The sequence below is a fragment of the Trachurus japonicus genome, chromosome 24 (assembly GCF_045865225.1).
Source record: "Trachurus japonicus isolate A0001 chromosome 24, Traja_1.0".
NCBI classification, from domain to species: Eukaryota; Metazoa; Chordata; class Actinopteri; order Carangiformes; family Carangidae; genus Trachurus; species Trachurus japonicus.
The window spans coordinates 2939496-2963240 of NC_140930.1; the positions used below are offsets into that span (position 1 = coordinate 2939496).

Here is a 23745-nt window from a genome sequence, read left to right on the forward strand (position 1 = left end):
AACGGCCTATTTTCACGGCCTAAAAGAGGTTTTACCTGAAAAAAAAATAAACAGTTCCATTGTTCGCTATAATATAATTTTTTCCAGCCCTTCAAAGTGCAGGAAAAACACAGTTTTTGTTTGGACCTAATCAACTCACGTATCCCTCCGCCCAGGGTTAGCGCCCGCCGATCAGCAGTTGGTTAGGTCCAAATAAAAACTGTGTTTTTCCTGCACTTTGAAGGGCTGGAAAAAATTATATTATAGAGAACAATGGAACTGTGAAAATAGGCCGTTTCTTTGGGTCCATTCACAACAATGTATGTTGTAAATCTCTGGGCAGGGTTATTATGGGCTGGCGTTGCTAATGGGAGGAGTGTAGAGAGTCTTCTACTGCAATTAAAGTACTTAGGGGCTATTTGTAGATCATACAACACCACTTTTAAAAAATGCTACTATCCCTTTAATACGAAAAATATATGCAGCAGTAAATTATGTTTATTTTGGAGGCAAATGAAGAGGAGAGGAGACGTTATAGCCTTGATAACCGTTATTAAACGTTATTTCCGCCACATACGAGGAACACAATTTCACACAATACAACAATTACAGCTAAATATAAACGTATTTCGTATCGGCTACTGCAAAATTATGCATTAAAACCTCAACGAATAACTTAGAATGTCTAAATTCTAACCGTTTAAGACGAGGGCCGCCATGTTTTGATGTTGTTGTGACGTCAAGTCGGAGCGCTGAAATGATACCCGAGTTTCCGACCTGTAATTTCCGAGTTTGGTGCCGTTCAATTTGTTTTTGACAACCTTTGGTCTGACAGTCAGTCTGTGTTTCTGTTCCTGTTCGCAGCCACAGACGTGATCAACAACCTGCTGCAGGTGAAGATGAGGAAGCGCTACAGCGTGGACAAGTCGCTGAGCCACCCCTGGCTGCAGGTAACACACTGTCCTCAATCTGATTAGATGTGGTGTGACAACAGATAAGGCCGTCAATCAACCTTCCAGACGCTCTGGGTGACCAGGTTTTACAGGTAAACCACTGGTCTGATCAGTGTTTGTGATCAATCAGATAACTCAAGCACTTTTCACTCAAGCATAACGGCCTCTTCACTTTCACTGTAGCTGTGATGCAACACCACTACCAGTAAATAAAGATGAACAGATTATAGGCTACACTGCCCGTCCAAAAAGTCACACACTCTAATATTTTGTTGAATTGCTTTAGCTTTGATTTCGGTTTCAATAATGTCACAACATTTATTTCCGTCTAGAGTTGCATTACTGTAAAGGGATAGTTTAACATTTTGGCAAATTGGCCCATTGCCATAGTAATCCCTATAGTTTTAGCAGTAGGTTCGGGATCATGGGATTTCTTGGTTTCCCTCATCAAACTCATCAAATACACAATCCAACAACTCCACAACGCTCTGGTGGACAAGTTGTGAGCTGCACATTCACCATGCTATGAGATAATAACACAACGTTACCACACAGAGTTGTTTTAGAGGGAAATACAGAGACTGCTTGATGAAAAACTGTCCCTGAAGGCAACGTGCATCAGTGGTTTTGCATGAATTTCCCTCTAAAACAACTCTGTGTGGTAACGTTGTGTTATTATCTCATAGCGTGGTGAATGTGCAGCTCACAACTTGTCCACCAGAGCGTTGTGGAGTTGTTGGATTGTGTATTTGATGAGTTTGATGATGAGTTTGAAACCAAGAAATCCCATAATGAGCCTCCGTAGCGTAGCTCTGAGCAGCTCACGGCTCTACTCCGCCGTTCTAAAAATAGCTTGCACCGACAATTAAAGGTAACGAACCTACTGCTATGACTATAGCGATTATGGCAATGGGCCAATTTGCCAAAATGTTGAACTATCCCTTTAATTTTTCAAAGATTCTTAATGGGGTTCAGGTCTGGAGTCTGTTGTCACATTGGACCACATTTCTTCCCCACTCTCCTTCCAGTTTTCAATAATGCGTTGGACAGTTGTAGTTTTAACAATCTTCCTTAGATGTTTTATTTGCTTGATGCCATTAATTTGACCCTTCTGGCAAAGATAAACATCTTTTCCACGACCACAAGATTCGTCTTCTGACATTGAGAAAATGAGGCTGCATCAGTTAGGGTTAAATAAGTTGAAACATATTCATCCATGCAGTAATTATCCAATGGGAGGCTCAATTAGCTTAGTTAAAGCAGAAGTAAGTGATCCGGTGGTTTTGTCTAACTTCCTGTCAGCCGATGGAGTTATCAGTCCCCGCCCTCGTCCCTACGTCACCACATTCCTTGGCTGCACGCACAGAGAGGACTGCCCCTTTATGCCGTTCTCTCTCCTCATTGGATAAAGGTTGTAGGATACAAGGAAAGTTTTCTCCTGGGCTCAGAGCAGAGCAGAGTGACTGACAGACCCGTGTTTCAGACCAAACACTCTATAGAAGTGATTGCTGTCGGAAGATACAACTATTTAAGACTTAGATTAACACGAATATTCACCTTACTTCTGCTTTAAATCCAAGTGGTGACTTTGTTTTTTGGACGGGCAGTGTAATTGAACTACAGGACAAAGCTGCACCAGTTTAACTTGTAGTTGTACTTTTATTTCGAGGTATTTTGTTCCGTCATCAACCGTCCGCTCTGACTTGTATTGGTCTCACTAACTCTTTGCTGTCTGGGCTTCGTCGTTGTTGCCTAGGACTACCAGACCTGGCTGGACCTGCGTGAGTTCGAGACGCGGCGCGGCGAGCGCTACATCACGCACGAGAGCGACGACGCGCGGTGGGAGGAGCACGCCGACGAGCAAGGCCTGCACTACCCCAAACACTTCATCATGTCGCCCAACCTGGACGACATGGACGAGGACCCGTAGAGACGGCTGCTAAGGAGTCAATGGCAACTGTCACCATGGAGACCGTGAGCCATCCCCATGGCGGCGGCGGTGGCGTGCGATAAAGAGGATAAAGAGGTCGTGGGGGTCGGGCAGCTCTGTGAAGACGGTGGAAGCTCTCAGGTCCAGAGACGATTTTAACACATTTTTACCTTTTTCCTGTTATTTTTTTTAAAGCCATAACAAACGGAGCCGAAACCCGAAGAGGTTTATTTTAGTTTTTCCTGAGATTCAATATTTAGTCTGTTAAATAATCTGTCTTCACTCACTGCCAGTTGAGCCACAGAAGGTTGAGCTACAAACCAAACCAAACCAGTCCAGACTGAGACTTTATAATACACCTCTTCAGCTCAAATAACCTGTTTTTATTACGTCGTTGTTACTTCTTTCTTTTTTTTCGATCTCATGAAGCTTTTCAGGAAGTGTTTTACATGTTGAGTTGAACCCAGAAGTGAAACTCAGAAGAAACAAACACGTTATGACTTGACGGTGATCTGATTATAATGTTGTTTGGGATGTCTTTGCACTAGCGGGGAAATATTTTACTGGAGAAATGAACTGAAAATAACTTCTGGTTTTGTTTTTTTTAATGCAGAAGTACAAAAAATCACCATAATTGGTTTCAAGAGTCTCAGTTGGCCAAATTCTGATTGGTTGGTTGGTCTCAGGGAAATGAAAACTCAGTCACTCAGTCAATCACATACAAACATTATTTACACAGGGTCTCTATAGTTATTTGACAGTAATAATTTAATGTCTAAACTGGGCATATGGGGTTAAAATTATTAATAGGACACAACTCCCACTAGCCTACTGTATCACATTTGAAAACACGTAAAAAATTATCCAAAGTAGGCTACGTCTAGAGGCTAATGGGTCATGCTGACTCACATTTGCTTTTTCACATGTAAACATTAGCATGCTAATGAGCAAATATTAAAGAAAAATGTAATAATTGTGCCCATTTTGACTCTGCTAACTACTTAAAGAGAGTAGGCTAGAGATTAGCATTTCCATGTTAACATTAGCATGCTAACAGGCTGAATATCAGGATGGTTAAGAAAAATCCCACAGTTTTTCATTATATTGTGAGTTTGCTAACATTGCACACTGCATCTTTAATAAACATGACCAGGGCAAAAAACAAAACAAACCAATCAGCACAAAGAAACTAGTGTCTTAGATTAGCTTGTGTAGCTAACAGCATTATATTTGTTATTGAACTTACCTTGCTAATGTTAGCATATTAACTGCTAACTTCTTATCATCTCAGGAAATCTGTGCTTAAAGCTTTGAGAAAATGTTTTGCATTGTTAGCATTTTTCTGAAAGCACAGTTCAGGGTGTTGGAAGTTAATTTCATGTCCTTGTTTTAACCATTTTTCTACCATTGCAATGAGTCTGGAAACATTATTTTAAGGCCGATAAACTCTGCAATGTTGCTTTAAAACATTTATATTCATCCGTAGAAACCAGTCTGTTCAACAAACAAACATTTCACTTTTGCATAAAAAAAACAAACCGAGTTATTTTCAGATTCTTTTCTTTTAGTTTAGTTGAAGACGAGCTGAGAATCGAGCTGCTATTGTCTTTTTCTGTGGAAAAACCTGAAACCAAAAAAAAACAGAAAAAAAAAAACTTATCTGACTCCAACCTGAGAATTTATGTCACATTTTATATTTTTGCAAGAAACTGTGCTTTTGTCATGTTGATGATTTTGATGGGAAAATATTAAAGCTGGAAGGCTGAACATGGAGAAACTCTGGTTTTTATTCATCATCTCATTCACAGGAACTAATCATTGTCTTGATCTTCATATTCTGATGAATTGAGGAGGTAAATGGAGAAAAGTACATTTTATTATTATTCTACTGTCGATGACCCGTCACACATATAGACCCTGGTTCCTCCAGCTGAAGAATTGATCTCTGAGGCTTTAATACTGGAGGTGAAACAGATTTTAACCTTTACTCTTGGTTGTGTTCAGTAATATTTAAGTTTTAGCAACAAAAACACTTGAAATCCTGTTTCTTTTCCTTGTTAAATTCACAGAGATCCTGATTTAACCATGTGTCATTAATAGATAAAGTGCTGCTACAAGATTTTAACACTTAAATTTATTGGATTATAAATACATTTGTCAAATTTTGTGTTAAATTGTGTCTAAACTCAAATTGGTGGAGAGAGAAACCTGAAGAAGTTCAAACTCAGTAGCTTCAATAATAAACACTGCAAAAACTCAAATATCTTACCAAGAATATTTGTCTTATTTCTAGTCAAAATGTCATTTCTATAGTCAAAACAAATCTCATTCTACTTAAAATGAAACTCATCATATTAAAAGTAGCTTGTTTTTAGACACTTTTTACTTCTTTCAAGCAGATTTTCACTTGAAATAAGTAGAAAAATCTGACAGTGGAGCAAGTTTTTCTTTCTTATTACAAGCACAAAAAACTTGCTTTCACTGGCAGATTTTTCTACTTGTTACAAGTGAAAATGATCTAAAAACAAGTAAAATTTTAGGTGATGAGTCTTATTTTAAGTGGAAAGAGGTTAGTTTTGACTAGAAATGAGACATTTTGACCAGAAATAAGACAAATATTCTTGGAAAGATTTTGAGTTTTTGCAGTGAAATCCTCTAATTTCCACCAAATGTTCGAGTCGTTCATCAAATTAACCTGGAAAAAAAACAAAAAATAACTCCTCCGTCCTGATAACGATCCACAGCAGGAAGTTTGGAAACGATCATTTAATTATGAACCCTGAACATGATCTCCTCCTCGCTCTGCTGCCCCCCCCACAGCCCCCACAGCCCCCACATGTGTAACTGAATCTGTTAATTGCTACCGGAGCAGCAGCAGCAGCAGCAGCAGCAGCAGCAGCAGCAGCAGCAGCAGCAGCAGCGTTGATGTGAAGAACGGCTGCAGGGAAAATGCTTCAAGATGTGGACGGAGACAGAGACAGATCCTCCTGCAGCGGGACGGACGGACAGACGGGACGACCTTTGACCTCCGGCACCGTCTCACTTCACTGCTGTCGCTCCATCAGGTGACAGGAAGTAACTGTGTCTAATAAAAACTCACCGATACAGCTTTATTTTCTAACTTTTTATTTTTAAATATTTTTTTACAACCGACTTTGAGAGAAAACAAAACTTAAAGGGGGTTATAGTTCATCAGTTCAGTTCCAAACATTTTGGCAAATTGGCCCATTGCCATAATCCCTATAGTCATAGCAGTAGGTTCGTTACATTTAATTGTCGGTGCAAGGTGTTTTTAGAACGGCGGAGCAGAGCCGTGAGCTGCTCAGAGCTACGCTACGGAGGCTCATTATGGGATTTCTTGGTTGGTTTCCCTCATCAAACTCATCAAATACACAATCCAACAACTCCACAACGCTCTGGTGGACAAGTTGTGAGCTGCACATTAGAGGCTGACACGGGAGTGTTTTTTCAATCCCGCCCCGTCCCGCTCCCGCAAAAAAAATCCCGTCCCGTCCCGGTCCCGTGACAAAGTAAAAAAAAAAATCCTGTCCCGTTCAAATCCCGAATAAATCACTCCCGATCCCGTCCTGTTCCCGATTTTTTCTATGAACACAGTCATCATAGATCCCCCCTCCCCTCTCTCTCCCTCAGCGCACTGCAGGCTGAATGACAGACAAAACAAGACGGTAGATGTGGCGTCAACACATCTACCGTCTTGTTTTGTTAGGATTTCAATTAGTGATAATGAACGCCCTCCTCGTCCTTTCTCTCTCCCTCTCTCTCTTTTTCTTTCTTTATTTTTTGCTTGTCTGCATCACCTGTTTAATACGAGATGGAGATTACGCCGCCGCATAGGGTTGGGCGGTATGACGGTATTATACCGTGTGACGGTATAAAATGTCTACCGGTAGAGATTTTGCAATACCGTTTATACCGGAGAAAGAGCAGATGTCTGCAGCATCTCTCTGAAGTCACTGTAGTTAGACCGCCTCGACACACGGGGGAGCCGGCACTGCAGCAGACTGCTCTCCAGCCGTAATTTTTTTCGATCGATCAGCTGTGTTTACCGTTTCATGTGTCATAGTTCTGATGTTTAGACAGATGAATTAGACCTCTAACACATCCTAAAGTTTGACTTGTCAGAGTTTTTCAGAAGAGGAGTAAGTCAGGTTATAAGCGATGCTAATTTCTGTTAGCCCGTCTATGGTGTTTTACATTATACGTTAGCATTAAGCTAGCGGACTTTTTATGCTTAGTTGTGACACTGGCTGTGTGTGTTTTAAACGTTATTTCAAACTATGTAGGTTTGATTGAACATCTTTGATGCTTAAATATATATTGCTGCTTAACATATTGCTTTACTCCTCTTTCTATGTGCCATTTTTACTGTAGGACAGGCTGTTTGTTTATTATGGTCACTTCCGTCCCTCCCACCCAACCACTGTTTTTCCGTCAGTTGTTGACATTTGAGCCCGTACTACCATAGACTGTAAACTTTACTTACTACCTTAGGAACTCTAAAGTAACTTTTTTTATTTTCCCGGTTTGACCTGTTTGAACAGCCGTAGACAGCACAGACCAGAGGCATTTTTGTAAAATGCAAATTTGTGATGTTGTGATTTCTTTTTATATAATTGCACTAACTGGAGCCAGACTGCTCTGGCATTTTTCCTGTTTTTTTGTTTTTTTTTAAAATAGAAATCCAAGTTAAAAAATAAAAGAGGAAAATGATCAAATGCGACAGTATGGTTATTTTAAGCCATTAATTGAATTTACAGGGGGAAAAAAACATACCGTGATATATACCGTTACCGTGATATGAAATTACTCATACCGTGATATAAGATTTTGCTCATACCGCCCAACCCTACCGCCGCATCAGCTGACTCCTCTGACTGGCGGAAAACGTTTAATTGCCTACCGGTATGTTGATTTACACAGGTTACACACCGCTACGTAGCCACGACAGTGATCACTGAGGGTGTGCAGTGTGCATCAGCTGTTTAATGCGAGGTGGAGATTACGCCGCCGCATCAGCTGACTCCTCTGAGTCAGTCTGACTGGCCGAAAACGTTTCCCTACCGGTATGTTGATTTAGGTACACCGCTACGGAGCCAGGACAGTGATCACTGAGGGTGTGTGCAGTGTGCATCAGTCCACACACTTAAAACTTTTGGACCGTTTTGAGCGCACCATCCTGGCTTGTGCTTCTTTGAATGTCGCGCTTTGACTCCCGGTCCCGTTCACTCCCGTTTACATTTTTTCCCGTCACGTCCCGATCACGTGATTCAAAATAAATTGACTCCTGAATCACGGGAATCCCGCGGGAATCCCGTGTCCCGCGGGAATCCCGATAAAATGTCAGCCTCTACTGCACATTCACCACGCTATGAGATAATAACACAACGTTGCCACACAGAGTTGTTTTAGAGGGAAATACAGAGACTGTTGATGAAAAACTGTCCCTGAAGGCAACGTGCATCAGCGGTTTTGCATGTATTTCTCTCTAAAACAACTCTGTGTGGTAACGTTGTGTTATTATCTCATAGTGTGGTGAATGTGCAGCTCACAACTTGTCCACCAGAGCGTTGTGGAGTTGTTGGATTGTGTATTTGATGAGTTTGATGAGTTTGAAACCAAGAAATCCCATAATGAGCCTCCGTAGCGTAGCTCTGAGCAGCTCACGGCTCTGCTCCGCCGTTCTAAAAACATCTTGCACCGACAATTAAAGGTAACGAACCTACTGCTATGACTATAGGGATTATGGCAATGGGACAATTTGCCAAAAATGTTGAACTACAGTATCCCTTTAAAGTTCATAGGACTGACTGTGGCGACGCGTCACTTCCTGTATCGTGCGTCGATGATTAAATATGAAACATGAACATGATCCTGTGTCTCAGTTTGCAGCTGTTTTCCAGACGTGTCTCTCTCTCTCTGTCCCTCAGGAGAAGCTGAGCTGGGTGAAGCCGCCCACGGGCAGCGGCGCCGGGCTCTTCTTCTTCTCCAGCTTCAGCCCCTCGGCCTTCTTGGGGGCAGCGAGGCGGCTGGGGTGCAGCAGGCTGAAGAAGTGGAAGCGCTCGCCCATCTGCTCGGGGCTGGTCAGCATGTCGTAGCTGCTGATCAGCTGCTTCCTGGTGGACGGCTCGGAGCAGCTCCTCAGCAGAACCTGCACAGGACAGAGGGACACAGATGAAAACAATCGGTTGTTAATCATAATAATTAAAGTGTTTTTATTGATTTTTTTGTATTTAAAGGGATAGTTCACCCAAAATTGAAATTTCACTCATTATCTCCTCCCCCTCATGTGGACTAAGGGCTGGGAGAAGTTTCAGAGTCCTCCGTGGCTTCTCTGAGTTACAGGGGGTCTCGGCGTAGCAGTGCATGTCCATATAACGGTTGCAAATGGATACCAACTGTCTTCGTAACAAAAAGACACACCAAAAAACATCCAGATACCTCCATGCTGCTCGTATGTAATGTCCGTCTTGTATTGAAGCCCCGAAATGCGAAATTGTCCCGAAAAAATTTTAATAAGTCTATATTTCAAGCTTGTTTTGTAGCGGAAGCTTCTCGAAGCTCCTCTTCCTGGTTCGTCACTGGGAAGAGGAGCTTCCGCTACAAACAAGCTTGAAAAATAGATTTATTTAATTTTTTCCGGGACAATTTCGCATTTCGGGGCTTCAATACAAGACGGATATTACATACGAGCAGCATGGAGGTATCTGGATGTTTTTTGGTGTGTCTTTTTGTTACGAAGACAGTTGGTATCCATTTGCAACCGTTATATGGACATGCACTGCAGACACACCGAGACCCCCTGTAACTCAGAGAAGCCACGGAGGACTCTGAAACTTCTCCCAGCCCTTGTTAGTCCACATGAGGGTGAGTAGATAATGAAATTGGGGGGAGATAATGAAATTTCAATTTTGGGTGAACTATCCCTTTAAACAACAAACATCCCATTCCTATAAAAAAGACAGAAGACAGTAAGACTCAAAACATACACCACAAATACAAGTCTAAACAGTAAAGAAAAAGGAGCAGATGAAAACTCAAAAAGAAGAACTAAAAGGCTGCCAGACCTTACAATATCTCTTAGTGTTAAAGGGACAGTTCAACATTTTAGTTAGATCCTCCTCTCACCATAATCCCTATAGTCATAGCAGTAGGTTCATCACCTTTACAGTAAGTATCGGTGCATGTTGTTTTGAGATCGGCGGAGCAGAGACGTGAGCTGCTCAGTGAACACAATGTTGGTGAACGGTACAGGTCCCCTGTCCCTCATCAAACTCATCAAATACACAATCCAACAACTCCACAACGCTCTGGTGGACAAGTTGGGACACATTCACCACGCTATGAGATAATCATGTAACATTATGTAACATTATGTAACATTATGTAACATTAGGACTAGGACTGTCACAATTACTCATTTTCACAATTAATTCCGGTATTAAACATTACAATTATTTAATCTGAAGGTTCCTAAATACCGTCGCTTTCCTAAAAAGATTATGTCTGAACCATGTCGGCAGATTAGCGCAACACACACGGAACGAAAACAAAGTTACTTGGTCCTATATTAATAGCTACTTAAAATATTTTGGCTATATAATTAGCAATGTAATTATATTTTGACTATATTTGATTTTATACATTTATAGTGCTGTGAAATGAATTAATGCATAATAATTGTGATAATCGTAATACCATGATTAATTCTCCGACAATAATCGCATCAAGAAAAATCTATAATCATGACACGTGAAGCAAATTCTCTGAACTACTTTCTCTTTTGAAATCCCTCCGCCCAGCAGCCATGTCTAGAATGTAGTTCCGGATGCATTTCCCTCTAAAACAACTCTGTCTGGTAATGTTGTGTTATTATCTCATAGCGTGGTGAATGTGCAGCTCACAACTTCCGTCCACCAGAGCGTTGTGGAGTTGTTGGATTGTGCGTTTGATGAGTTTGATTCATGCACCGATAATTAAAGGTGATGATGAACCTACTGCTGTGACTATAGAGCTTATTATGGTGAGAGGAGGATCTGACTAAAATGTTGAACTATCCCTTTAAAATCCATTTAAAAAAGACGGCTTCACCTGCATCCGTGTGTCGATGCCCATGTTCTTGAGGAACTCCCTCTGAGTGATTGGGCCCAGACAGGCCACGCCCCCTCCGGCCATCCGCCGCAGGTAGCTGAAGTCCACGTCGGCGGTGAGGTCGGCCGAGCCGGGCGCCGCCAGCACGTGGTGCAGCTGGTGACCTTTGAACCCCTGATGGAGGACAAGGACGTTAAACACAACAAACAAACAAACACAGAGAGGCAGATAAAGACTCTGTTTCCTCCTGTCATTTAGTTTAAAGGACAATTCCAGGTAAATTCAACCCAGGGATGTAGTTTCCTAACATTTTAGGTCTAAAAGAAGGAATCTAAAGATTATCTACTTCAAGCAAGCCGACATGTTTGTAAAACTAAATCTAATTCAAAGTTGGCACGCTCGGTGTGTTCACGTGCAGTCGGAAGCTCCCGTTTGTGTCATAAACACTGCAAAAACTCAAAATCTTACCAAGAATATTTGTCTTATTTCTAGTCAAAATGTAATTTCTAGTCAAAACAAATCTAATTCTACTTAAAATAAGACTCATCACATTAAAAAGCAGCTTGTTTTTAGACACTTTTTAAACTTCTTTCAAGCAGATTTTCACTTGAAATAAGTAGAACAATCTGATAGTGGAGCAAGTTTTTCTTTCTCATTACAAGCACAAAAAACTTGATTTCACTGGCAGATTCTTGTACTTGTTTTAAGTAAAAATTTGTTTGAAACAAGTGAAAATGATCTAAAAACAAGTACATTTTTAGGCGATGAGTCTTATTTTAAATGGAAAGAGATTAGTTTAGACTAGAAATTAGACATTTTGACAAGAAATAAGACAAATATTCTTGGAAAGATTTTGAGTTTTTGCAGTGAACACATCAACTCTTGACTTGCTTGAAGAAAATAAACTTCTGGCTGCATGTTTGAGTCGCCGTCTGACGCTGTCTGTGGCTTTGAGGGATGGAAACAGCCTAAACAGCAGAACTTCAATCCGCTCCCATTCATCATCGCTGCCGTGGCGACGCGGGGACAGACACAACTACCGCAAAACAGGAGCAATTAAACAGAAAATCTTCAGATTCCTTCTTTTAGACCGAAAATGTTAGGAAAATACACCCCCGAGTTGAATTTGCACGGAATTGTCCTTTAAGTCTCTGAACTCACTCTGAACGTGTCGGTCTTGGTTCCGTCGTGGCCGTAGTCGGCGATCAGCGCCGCGCCGCCGTCCTCCACGATCCGGCGGGCGAGCTGCTGCACGATGACTCCGCCCTCTGGACACACCTCCACATGGTCCCGCCGCTCGTCCGCCTGACACACACACACACACAGTAACTTAAAGGGATACGCCAACATTTTTTTTCTTCGTGTCTTGCCTCACTCCTGAGTCCATGACCAGCAGATAGACACCATCCTTTCGACTGTGCGTGCAGTAACAAGGGAGATAGAGCCGTATCGCCGTAATTAGCTTAGCTCAAACACTGAAAGTGTATGGGTAGTGTTAGCCTGCCTCCACCTAAAGTCGCTAATTAGCTTAGCTCAAATGCTGGAAGTGTATGGGTAGTGTTAGCCTGCCTCCACCTAAAGTCGCTAATTAGCTTAGCTCAAACGCTGGAAGTGTATAGGTAGTGTTAGCCTGCTTCCACCTAAAGTCGCTAATTAGCTTAGCTTAAACTCTGGAAGTGTATGGGTAGTGTTAGCCTGCCTCCTACCTAAAGTCGCTAATTAGCTTAGCTCAAACGCTGGAAGTGTATGGGTAGTGTTAGCCTGCCTCCTACCTAAAGTCGCTAATTAGCTTAGCTCAAATGCTGGAAGTGTATGGGTAGTGTTAGCCTGCCCCCTACCTAAAGTCGCTAATTAGCTTAGCTCAAACACTGGAAGTGTATGGGTAGCGTTAGCCTGCCTCCTACCGAGCCGAAATCAACAGTCAGAAGCTGATTTCATTTTAGCTCTAAACTCTGTAAATATATCACTTTATTAACATTTCAAACATGTTTAGGTGAGAAAGTAGCCGTTTAGATCAGGAGTGTGTCGTTAATTTGTCTAAATACCAGCTGTTTACAATTTTGTTCGGTCGAATTCGGCGCTACTCAAGCTAGCCGTTGTGACCAACGCACTTCCGGTTACTTTCACAAAATAAAACACCCGTTGCCCTTTACGTACAGAAAACCACGACGATAGAATTTGTGCTTTTACTTTGAAACAGGAAGCTAACCTACCCTCGATGTAGCTAGCTTGAACCAAAATAAAGCGTCTTTGCTTAAACCCTCCGTTTTGATCGATCTGGTCCCGTTAGCGGCATTTGACCGCTCAAGATGCCTTACCGGAGAGTTTTGTCAGCTCTGAGACGAAGATCGGCCCGCCGGTTTCCGTTTAGAGTTGCTGAAGAGTTTCTCTGACGACTTTAGGTGGAGGCAGGCTAACACTACCCATACACTTCCAGTGTTTGAGCTAAGCTAACTAGCGACTTTAGGTGGAGGCAGGCTAACACTACCCATACACTTCCAGTGTTTGAGCTAAGCTAATTAGCGACTTTAGGTGGAGGCAGGCTAACACTACCCATACACTTCCAGTGTTTGAGCTAAGCTAACTAGCGACTTTAGGTGGAGGCAGGCTAACACTACCCATACACTTCCAGTGTTTGAGCTAAGCTAACTAGCGACTTTAGGTGGAGGCAGGCTAACACTACCCATACACTTCCAGTGTTTGAGCTAAGCTAACTAGCGACTTTAGGTGGAGGCAGGCTAACACTACCCATACACTTCCAGTGTTTGAGCTAAGCTAATTAGCGACTTTAGGTGGAGGCAGGCTAACACTACCCATACACTTCCAGCGTTTGAGCTAAGCTAATTAGCGACTTTAGGTGGAGGCAGGCTAACACTACCCATACACTTCCAGCGTTTGAGCTAAGCTAATTAGCGACTTTAGGTAGGAGGCAGGCTAACACTACCCATACACTTCCAGCGTTTGAGCTAAGCTAATTAGCAACTTTAGGTAGGAGGCAGGCTAACACTACCTATACACTTCCAGTGTTTGAGCTAAGCTAATTACGGCGATACGGCTCTATCTCCATGGTTACTGCACGCACAGTCGAAAGGATGGTGTCTATCTGCTGGTCATGGACTCGGGAGTGAGGCAAGACACGAAAAAAAAAATGTTGGCGTATCCCTTTAAGGTGGACTGAAACATTTCACAGACGCCTCCTTAAAAGCTGCGGAGCTTCTTCATCCCAACTGAGGATGATGATGATGATGAGGATGAAGATGATGATGATGAAGATGAGGTCGGGATGATGTCATCCTCTGGCAGGACGATCAAAGCGAGCGAGCGGCCGAATCAAAGGAGTGTGTGAACGAATCGATGGCAATAAAAAAACAGATGGAGGCAATAAAACCAGAGTGTGTGTGTGTGTGTGAGTGTGTGTGTGTGTGTGTGTGTGTGAGGAGTGCGTTTCCATGGCGATCAAAGATTAAAGACGTGGAAATAATCAAACTGCCATAAGTCGTCTCTCACATGAACCTGAACCTCCGCTGCCTTTAGAGCCTCCTCACTCATATACTCCTCCTCTTCATCCCTCCTTCTCCTCCTCCTCTTCCTCCTCCTCTTCTTTATCTTTATCATTCATCCTCCTCCTCTTCCTCCTCCTCTTTCTCCTCCTCCTCCTCTTTATCATTCCTCTTCCTCCTCCCCACTCCTCTTCCTCCCCCGCTTTATCATTCCTCCTCTTTCTCCTCCTCTTCCTCCCCACTCCTCCTCTTTCTCCTCCTCTTTATCATTCCTCTTCTTTCTCCTACTCTTCCTCTCCACTCCTCCTCCTCCTCTTCATCTTCTCCCTCCTCCTCCTCTTCCTCCCTCCTCTTCTCCCCCACCATCCTCCTCTCTCTCCTTCTCCTCCTCTTCCCTCCCTCCTCCTCTTCATCCTCCTTCTCCTCCTCTTCTCCCCACCTCCTCCTCTTCTTCCCCCTCCTCTTCTTCATCCTCCTCCTCCTCTTTATCATTTCTCCTCTTCCTCCTCCTCTTTCCTCTTCCTCCTCTCCCTTCCTCCTCCTCTTCCTCCCTCCTCCCCCTCTTCATCTCTCCTCCTCCTCTTTATCATTCCTCCTCCTCTTCCTCTTTATCATTCCCCTTCTTCCTCTTTCTCCTCCTCCTCTTTATCATTCCTCTTCCTGCTCCTCTTCCTCTTTCTCCTCCTCCTCTTTATCATTCCTCCTCTTCTTCTTCTTCTTCTTCTTCTTCCTCTTTATCATTCCTCCTCTTCCTCTTTCTCCTCCTCCTCTTTATCATTCCTCCTCTTCTTCCTCTTTCTCCTCCTCTTCTTCCTCCTACTCCTCTTTATCATTCCTCCTCCTCTTCTTTATCATTCCTCCTCCTCCTTTTCCTCCTTCTCCTTATCATTCCTCCTCTTCCTCCGCTTTATCATTCCTCCTCTTTCTCCTCCTCTTTATCACTCCTCCTCCTCTTCCTCCTCCTCTTCTTCTTCCTCCCCCCATCTTTATCTTTCCTCCTCTTCCTGCTCCTCCTTATCATTCCTCCTCCTCCTCCTCCTCTTCTTTATCATTCCCCCTCTACCTCCTCCTCTTTATCATCCCTCCTCTTACTCCTCCTCTCCCTCCTCCCTCCCACCTCTTCTTCCTCCTCCTCTCTCCTCTTCCCTCCTTCTCCTTCTACTTCCTATTCCTCCTCTTTCTCCTCCTCTTCCTCCCTCCTCCTCCTCCTCTTTGTCATTCCTCCTCTCTCTCCTCTTCTTCCTCTCCTTCCTTCTCCTTCTCCTCTTCCTCCTCCTCCTCTTCTTTATCATTCCTCCTCTCTCTCTTCCTCCTCCTCCTCCTCCTCCTCCTCTGTTCTGAGCTCCAAGGACAGAGTCTCAGTGTTTCTCTTCAGCAGCATCAAACTCAACGAGGAGCCGCACAAAGAAAAAACCTGAAGAGATTCTTTTTTATTTTGTTGTAGAAACAGTTTAAAGACACGTGAGCAGATTCTTCACGAGTTGTAGTGAGTAATGATGTGTTTCTATCAGAGTTAAACAGGATCTTTATACTGTGTCATTAGTTTCATTTCAGGTTTTTTAAGGTCTGACCTCATCGTTTCATTTCCTTTCATGTTCCTGTTTCACGTTCCTTTTAAAAACAACAATAAATCTTCTTTGAAACGTGAAAAAAATCCTAAAATGGACCCGTTTCCTCTGCTGATCCGGTCTGTGATGAACCAACAGACCAGAAGGACAAGAATGTGAAATTAAAACTATAACCTTTTCTTTTTGTATAAACTGAAAATAACAATATTAATAATAATATTTATAATAATACTACCAGTGCTGCTATAATCCGGCACATTTACATGTTTTTATATGTTCTTTGATGTGCACTGTCCCATCCAAATAAACAAATGAAGTAAAGTAAAACTATAACCTTTTCTTTTTGTATAAACTGATAATAACAATAACAATGGGGGCGGGACTAGATAAGCTTTTGCTTCTCCCGCTTTCCCTTTTGGCCATGTGTATTGTATTACTTCAGGGTATATACAGGAATCTTGAAGTTAATTTTAAAACCTTTTTAAGACTTTTTCAAGACCTTCTCAATATTTTTCGTCACCTCACCACCACTTCAAGCTGTAACCATTTACATCAGTGACACTTTCAACTTAACAGTTTTAGTTTGTGATAAAGACTATAGACCACTATGATACAACAGAATTCAAAATAGGCTGGAATAATAAATCAAAGGCAAAAAAACAAAAGAACACATTGCATAAAATGAATAAATTCACACACTTTCACAATGTTTTTTACGACTCAAACTCTTGGACAGCTAATTTAGAAAAAATACCTTCAAAATTTAAGACTTTATAAAGTCGTGAAAAGACTTTTTAATACTTTTTAAGGGCCTTAATTTTCCCCAAATTGATTTATCACCTTTTAATACTTTTCAAGACCCCGCGGATACCCTGTACTTGAACTAAGATGAAGTGTGATGATGATGATTTAAATTGACATGCCCGAAATAAACAAATTGATTGATTGATTGATAATAATATTAATATTATTAATAATAATACCAGTGTTTCCTGCTCTCACCTGTAGCAGAGTGGACGAGGCCAGAGTCGCAGACGGAGCCATGACGAACCTCAGCTGCTCCGGTTCCTCCGGGTGGATGTCGACCAGCACCTCCCTCCAGCCTTTAGGCGTCCGCTGTGGGAGGAGCAGGAGGAGCAGGAGGAGCAGCAGGAGGAGCAGTCAGAGGAGCAGGAGGAGCAGGAGGAGCAGGAGGAGCAGCAGGAGCAGAAGGGGCAGGAGTAGCAGGAGGAGCAGGGGGAGCAGGAGGAGGAACAGGAGGAGCAGGAGGAGCAGGAGGAGCAGTCAGAGGAGCAGTCATCGTCTACACGTCTTTATCTACATACAGTATGTAAACTTCACTCAGCTGCTGATACAAACATCTGCACCGACTCCGAGTCAGTTTCATGTTTCCTGTCTGTTTGGCGCCACCTGCTGGTGAAAGAATGTGATCTCCAGACCCTAAACGGAGGCATTTTGCCCATAAAATTTGAAACAATGCAAGTTAATTTTTCATCTATTCTTTCATGTTCAACCAGTAAATTTGCCTTTTTTTCTTTCTTTCTTTTTTTAACACTGGTGATAAGAGGAAGAGGCGACTCAAAGAATCTGGACTTTGACTGTCATTCCAGGAGTTTACTGTGTGTTCAGAGGAGCCTGCACGTCACCAGCAGCAGGTCAGTGCATCTATTTATGGACAAATATATGACTTTAATGACTAAATATGACTCTTAAATATCTCTGTCTATGTCTAAAATTACCAATTTTCTCCTGTTGTGACGCTTAAATTACACTTAATATGAGTTAATTACATTTTTATTGATAAATTATAATAGATAAGTCCAGTTTATATTGATCTAAATGCTGAAAATTCAATATCAAGGCTCCAGACTGCATTTTACCCCTAAAATTTGAGACAGCACAAGTAAATTCATCCATCTGCACATGTACAACCAGTAAATTTGACTTTTTTTTTTGTAACACTGGTGAAACGTGGACAAAGCGACTCAAATAATCTGGAATCTGTCATTACAGATGTCAGACCAATGTGTGTGTGAGGATCATGAATGAAAGGGAAATGTCAACATTTGCGTTAAAAGTCGATTTTTGCCCCTAAATTCTCTGCTTGTGTTCCTAAAATTTGAAGTTAGGAGCCACTGTGCTCCTGGTAATAAAAAAAAAGTTAGTCTGTATGGAGGTACATTTGTGTTATTCAATCAAAACAAACTTTACTTCAATAAAAACATTTCAATCAAAGAAAAAAAGAGACCCAGAAAATTGCATTCAAGCATTTTTTTTTTCTTTGAAAAGGTTTTTTTGTTTTTTATTGAGGTGAGTTATTGTTTGATTGAAAATATTTTCTTGGATTAAAGTCATCAGACTTTTTTGTATTTGGGCCATATTATGGGTAGGATATTTGTGTCTTTATTATTCAATCAAAAAAAAAAGTTGATTTAAACAAAAAAGATATTTTCAATCAAATAATAACTCACTTCAATTAAAAAAAAAAAAACCCTTTTCAATCAAAGAAAAAAAAGGGTTTAAATGCCATTTTTGGGTCTCAATTTTTTTTTTTTGATTGAAGTGAAGTTTGTTTTGATTGAAAATATCTTTTTTGTTTAAATCAACTTTTTTTGTTTTTGATTGAATAATAAAGACACAAATGTACCTCCATAAGTCTGGAGCCCTGAGTCCTATGGTTTCAATACAATGAAGTTGTACGTTGTGTATTTTGTATGTTGTGTATGTTGTATGTTGTATGTTGTGTAGCGACTCGTTGCTGCTCTGACCTGGAACTTGTGGACGGGCAGAGCGTCAAAGAACTCGTGGGCCAGGAAGATGCTGAAGCCTGAAGACAAAGACACAAAGACACAGAGACACAAACAGATGAGTCCCGTCGTCGCTGCCTCTGATGATGTCCATTAGAGGGACAGGGTATTGTTTTAATGTGCCATATTTATATTTATCTATTGATTTATTGATTATCTATTTATTACTCTGTTCACTTTACTCTTTTATCATGTACTGTACTGTGTGTATGTTTCAAAGGAGGTTAAATCGAAAGCAACTGGACTTACTCACTATTTAACCTCTTCCTCTAACCTAACCTCTAACCTCACTATTTAACCTCTACACAAGAGGTTAAATAGTGAGTCTCCACACCAGATAGTTGGACCAGTCCCAGCCTGGTCAGATGCTACATGAACTGATGAAGCCTCTTGGATGAAGGTGAAACGTCTTCCTAGACAAATAACTAAGTCCAGTTGCTTTCGATTTAACCTCCTTTGAAATACTATGACCTGGGCAAATGAGAATATGCACCGGCTGTGTGTATGTTGTGTGTTTATGTCAGTGTGTGAAGCCCACTGAAACAAATCCCAATCAACAATGTTGTTGACATGGCAATAAAGTATTGAAACTTGAAACTTGAAACATGATGATGATGATGATGAAGACGATGAGACGTGGACTCACCTGGCGGGACGTCGTCCAGGCGACGGTACCAGGACACGGGCAGCCCGGTCTCCGTCTCCCCGCGGCGGTAAACCGGCTCGTCCTCGGCCGCCGCCTCGCTGCTCCGAGACCCCGTCAGCGTCTGAGCCTGAAGACGACTCAGAACCGGACTCACCTCCACCAGGTGCAGAGACACGGAGACCGGACCCAGCACCGAGCGCAGCTGACCGAACACCTGGGGGGTTAGAGCAACATGGTGATTATACTTAGAGATACTTACAGCTCTGAAAGAAATGAAGAGACCACTCCCAAAATGATCAGTTTCTCTGGTTTTACTATTCATAGGTATGTGTTTGAGTAAAATTGAAATAAAAATATTGTCATTTAGAGCTTTTATTGGCTGAAAATGACTAAACTTGTCTAAATAACAAAAATATCAAGTCTTTTCAGACCTTGAATAATAATATTAATGCAAAGAAAACATGTTCATATTTATTCCTAAACAACACAGCAGGAATATTTTAACTCAGGAAGAGTTTATGAATCAGTTTTAGTGGGATAATGTCAATGTTTAATCCCAGCAGTGGTTTTTATAATCTGGTTCAGGTGATGACCTCGTCAGTGTCTCATTAAGGAGAATGAGTTGTGTTTGTGTTGGTGTTTAAAAAAGAAAAGAAAAGAATGACTGTCATACATGTAGAGATGCTTTTAACAAACATTTGTGAAAGTGCTCTCTTATTTTTTTTCCAGAGCTGTATGTTAAGTCTATCTATATCTATAATCTATAATCTAAATATTGAGTTTAACTGAACTTTTAACATGAAACACAAGTTTTATAAAAGATAACATGAACTTAGTTTATTATTATTATTCTACAGATGTGGTGTTGAGGTTAAATGAGGCTGTTTTTGCTCTATAGATGATCAAGATTTTATTTGTTAAAGCCAAAATTATTTTATAATTAGAAACAAATACAAATTTAAAAAAATGGAATATTACATTATCTTAATTATCATTTATCAACTGTTATTATATGATAATATTGATATTGCTTTATACGAGTGGAAGGAAAGGTAAATTCCCACTAAGTGATAAATAAAGTATTTATCTGTATAATGCCTCCTTATTTTAGTTTTTATTTAGTTTCAACCCTTTTTGTTTTTATAATTTTCTTTACAATAAACATAATTATGTCACTAGAATCAGTTTTATCTTTTATCTTGTGCTGTTGTTGAGCTTTCTCCTGAAAGTCACAGCGAGATGATGATGATGGAGGTCAAAGGTCAAATCAGACAGTCAGAGTCAGAGCTGCTGATCGCCGGCTCGATTCTCACCCTGAGGACGTCGCTGGCCAACGATCCTTTCCCCGGTCCGAGCTCCACCAGCTGCAGCTGTTTGGGTCCTCCAGCTCCCATCCACTCACTGACCACCCACACCCCCAGCAGCTGCGCACACACACACACACACACACACACACACACACACACACACACACACACACACACACACACACACACACACACACACACACACACACACAGTATCAGAAGACAAACAGGACGTCACATCTTCTCTTATCAGACGGAGCAGACGGAGGTGGAGTCTGTTTCACTGGATCAGATGTTGGTTCATAAACACTGAACACAACACAAACAATAATGAGACGTCACATTGTTACAGTAAATGTCGTCTACGTCTGTTTGATGTGAATGTTTTTGGTTTTTATGCTGCGTTTGAGACGACTTGGAACTCGGAAACTCCCAGGTGAAAACTCTGAGTTCTGACTGCAAAGCGTCGAGTCGCACCACGACCGAATAACCAAACTTTACATTCAAAGTGCTTCACGTATAAGGTATAAAAACATCACAAAGGGCATAAAAACTATTAAAAAACAACATTTTAATGTAATTTATAGGGCTGCCTCCGACCAAAGATTTTCTTGGTCGACCAGTAGTCGTCATTTATAGCGTTTAGTCGGCCCTCTGGCCCTTCAAATTAAAAGCCCTATAGCCTTTCATATGCAGTTCAGTCATATTGATTTTGGCTAAATTTTGACAAGACACGGCTCCAAATGTTTGAGTTTTTTTTCCTGCGACCAATCGACCGATGAAATTTTGGTCGGCTAATGTTTTTTTGGTCGACCAGTGTTTGGTCGACTATTTGGGGGCAGCCCTAGACAATTTAGTATTTAAACGCGTTTTAATTGATGTTTTACCATCAACGACGTGGTTCTGTACGGGTGCAGATTGTTGTGTGACGACAAACGACTGATTCTCAGAGAAGTCGGGGAGGTTTTATTCTCCGACTTCGCCAAGTTGGGCTTTATCACGTAGAAGGTTGGAAAGATCTGAGTTCTGACTGGTCTCAAACGCAGCATTAATCCTGTTTTTAATAGTATTAATGAGTGTTTTTATGTGACTGTTTCTGACGCCCAAGACAATAAAGTTTCCCCCTGACCCTGAGACGTGAGACTGAGAGGATCCTGAGTGTTTCTCACCTCTCCAAAGATCTGACTGATCTCCGGTGACGTGATGAAGTCTCCGTCCGGTCCCAGCATGTTGCTCCTCACGTAGTAACCCTGAGAGGACAAACAGGACAAACCGGACTGACTGACGGCTCAGGGGTTTATAAAGATGAATAACAACACACAGACACTTTTCACTGACCGCCACCGGGTTGGTCAGCACCTCCCTCATGTACTCGGCCACGGGAATCGGACCTGTGGCTTTTATTTTGGAGGTGAGGTGTCGCAGCATGGAGGGTGGGGGTCTGTCTTCACCTGGGGGGGAACTACTGCTGCTGCTGAGGGGTCTGACCGTCTGAGCTGCTCGCCATCGCACTGACACAGAAGAAATGAAATCTTAGGGGCACAAGCAGAACATTTAGGGGCTTAAATCCACTTTTAACACAAATATTCACATTTCCTTTTCATTTATGATCCTCACACGCATTGGGCCTGACAACTGTAATGACAGATTACAGATTTTTGAGTCAAATTTACTGGTATTACATGTGCAGATGGATGAATTTACTTGTGCTGTCTCAAATTTTAGGGGTAAAATTCAGTCTGGAGCCTTGATATTGTATTTTCAGCATTTCTATGAATATAAACTGGACCTAGCTATTATAATTAATCAATAAAAATGTAATTAACTCACATTAAGTGTAATTTAGGCGTCACAACAGGAGAAAATGGTTAATTTTATACATTTAAGAGTCATATTTAGTCATTATATTCATATTTGTTCATAAATAGATGCACTGACCTGCTGCTGGTGAAGTGCAGGCTCCTCGGAGCAGCTGTCGAGTCTGAACACACAATAAACTCCTCATTCTGCTCTGTTTTCATCCACTTTAAACTAAAACACCTGACTGAGACACACACACATGACTTTGACCCGGAGGAGATAAAACTCTCTGCCAGGATTAGCCGGTTAGCATTAGCCACGTTAGCTACTAGATAAAGACATGCGTGTTTTTAGCCTCGGATATAAAAGAATAAAGATCTACATGTGTCTGTTTATCTCTTGTCTGTGTTTGTTCATGTGAAGTTAATAGAAGCTACAACGTGCTGCTCGTACAGGCGCTAAATGTCAAAGTTTCCGTCAAGTTAGCGATGAGACCAAAGATGCTAGTTCCGGTCAACCTTTCACAATAAAATAACTTTTGACTTTTACATTTGCATAAAGCTACATTTTTACTCTCTGGGGTTAGATAAATTTGAATTAATTCGATTTATTGTGTGTATTTCATTTAGCTGTCTGATGTTTTTACATGTGTGTTGTGTTTTTGTGTTTGTTTCCGGATGTTAGTCAGCTGTTTTACGTGAAAATAAGCTAATACATAACAATAAAAGGAAAATATATTCAAATAGATATTGAATACAGCCTAATACCATAAATAAACAGTATTTTAAAAATAAAATGCCCGAGTACACCCTCCATCAACGGTGTAGGCAGCTTTTTTTTTGCAATATTATTTGACGCTTTTACTTTTAAAACTCGTATTTCGCTCACTTCCTGTGTCGGTTTGTCTTCCAACGGCTAACTTGACGTCACTCGGTAACAACAAACCCTCTGATTGGATGACCCGCGTGACGTAGTAGGGCACGGAAACAGGATGAGTTTTCTTCTTTTTCTTTTCTTTTCTTTTCTTTTTTTTTAAGTTTTCAACATAGCGGGAAAATGTATTTTTTAAAAAAGAAAGAAAAATGTTCTATGTTTATTTATATATTCATTATTGGTAAAAAAAAATAATAATAACGGAAACGTTTC

The 23745-nt window shown here is 41.3% G+C and overlaps 2 protein-coding genes across 2 annotated transcripts in view; one reads left to right on the plus strand and one right to left on the minus strand.

Moving 5' to 3' along the window:
• LOC146961138 (serine/threonine-protein kinase D3-like) overlaps positions 1-4073 on the plus strand; it is a 54797-nt gene extending 50724 nt beyond the window's left edge. Inside the window, exons 18-19 of the mRNA XM_085770748.1 lie at positions 844-929; positions 2689-4073. Of these exons, the coding sequence (XP_085626874.1) occupies positions 844-929; positions 2689-2862 (260 nt within the window). The 3' untranslated portion in view covers positions 2863-4073. The remainder of the gene's footprint in view (positions 1-843; positions 930-2688) is intronic.
• Positions 4074-8767: 4694 nt separating this feature from the next.
• On the minus strand, positions 8768-23073 carry ndufaf7 (NADH:ubiquinone oxidoreductase complex assembly factor 7). The gene is made up of 10 exons (XM_085770749.1): positions 22738-23073; positions 22138-22310; positions 21969-22049; positions 20806-20916; positions 19493-19706; positions 18808-18866; positions 17042-17155; positions 12133-12276; positions 10972-11145; positions 8768-9031 (listed from the first exon to the last, which is right to left on the minus strand). Exons 1-10 carry the CDS (start codon positions 22802-22804, stop codon positions 8807-8809), a joined length of 1362 nt encoding a protein of 453 aa, XP_085626875.1. The 5' UTR covers positions 22805-23073; the 3' UTR covers positions 8768-8806.
• Between the last annotated feature and the right edge of the window lie 672 nt (positions 23074-23745).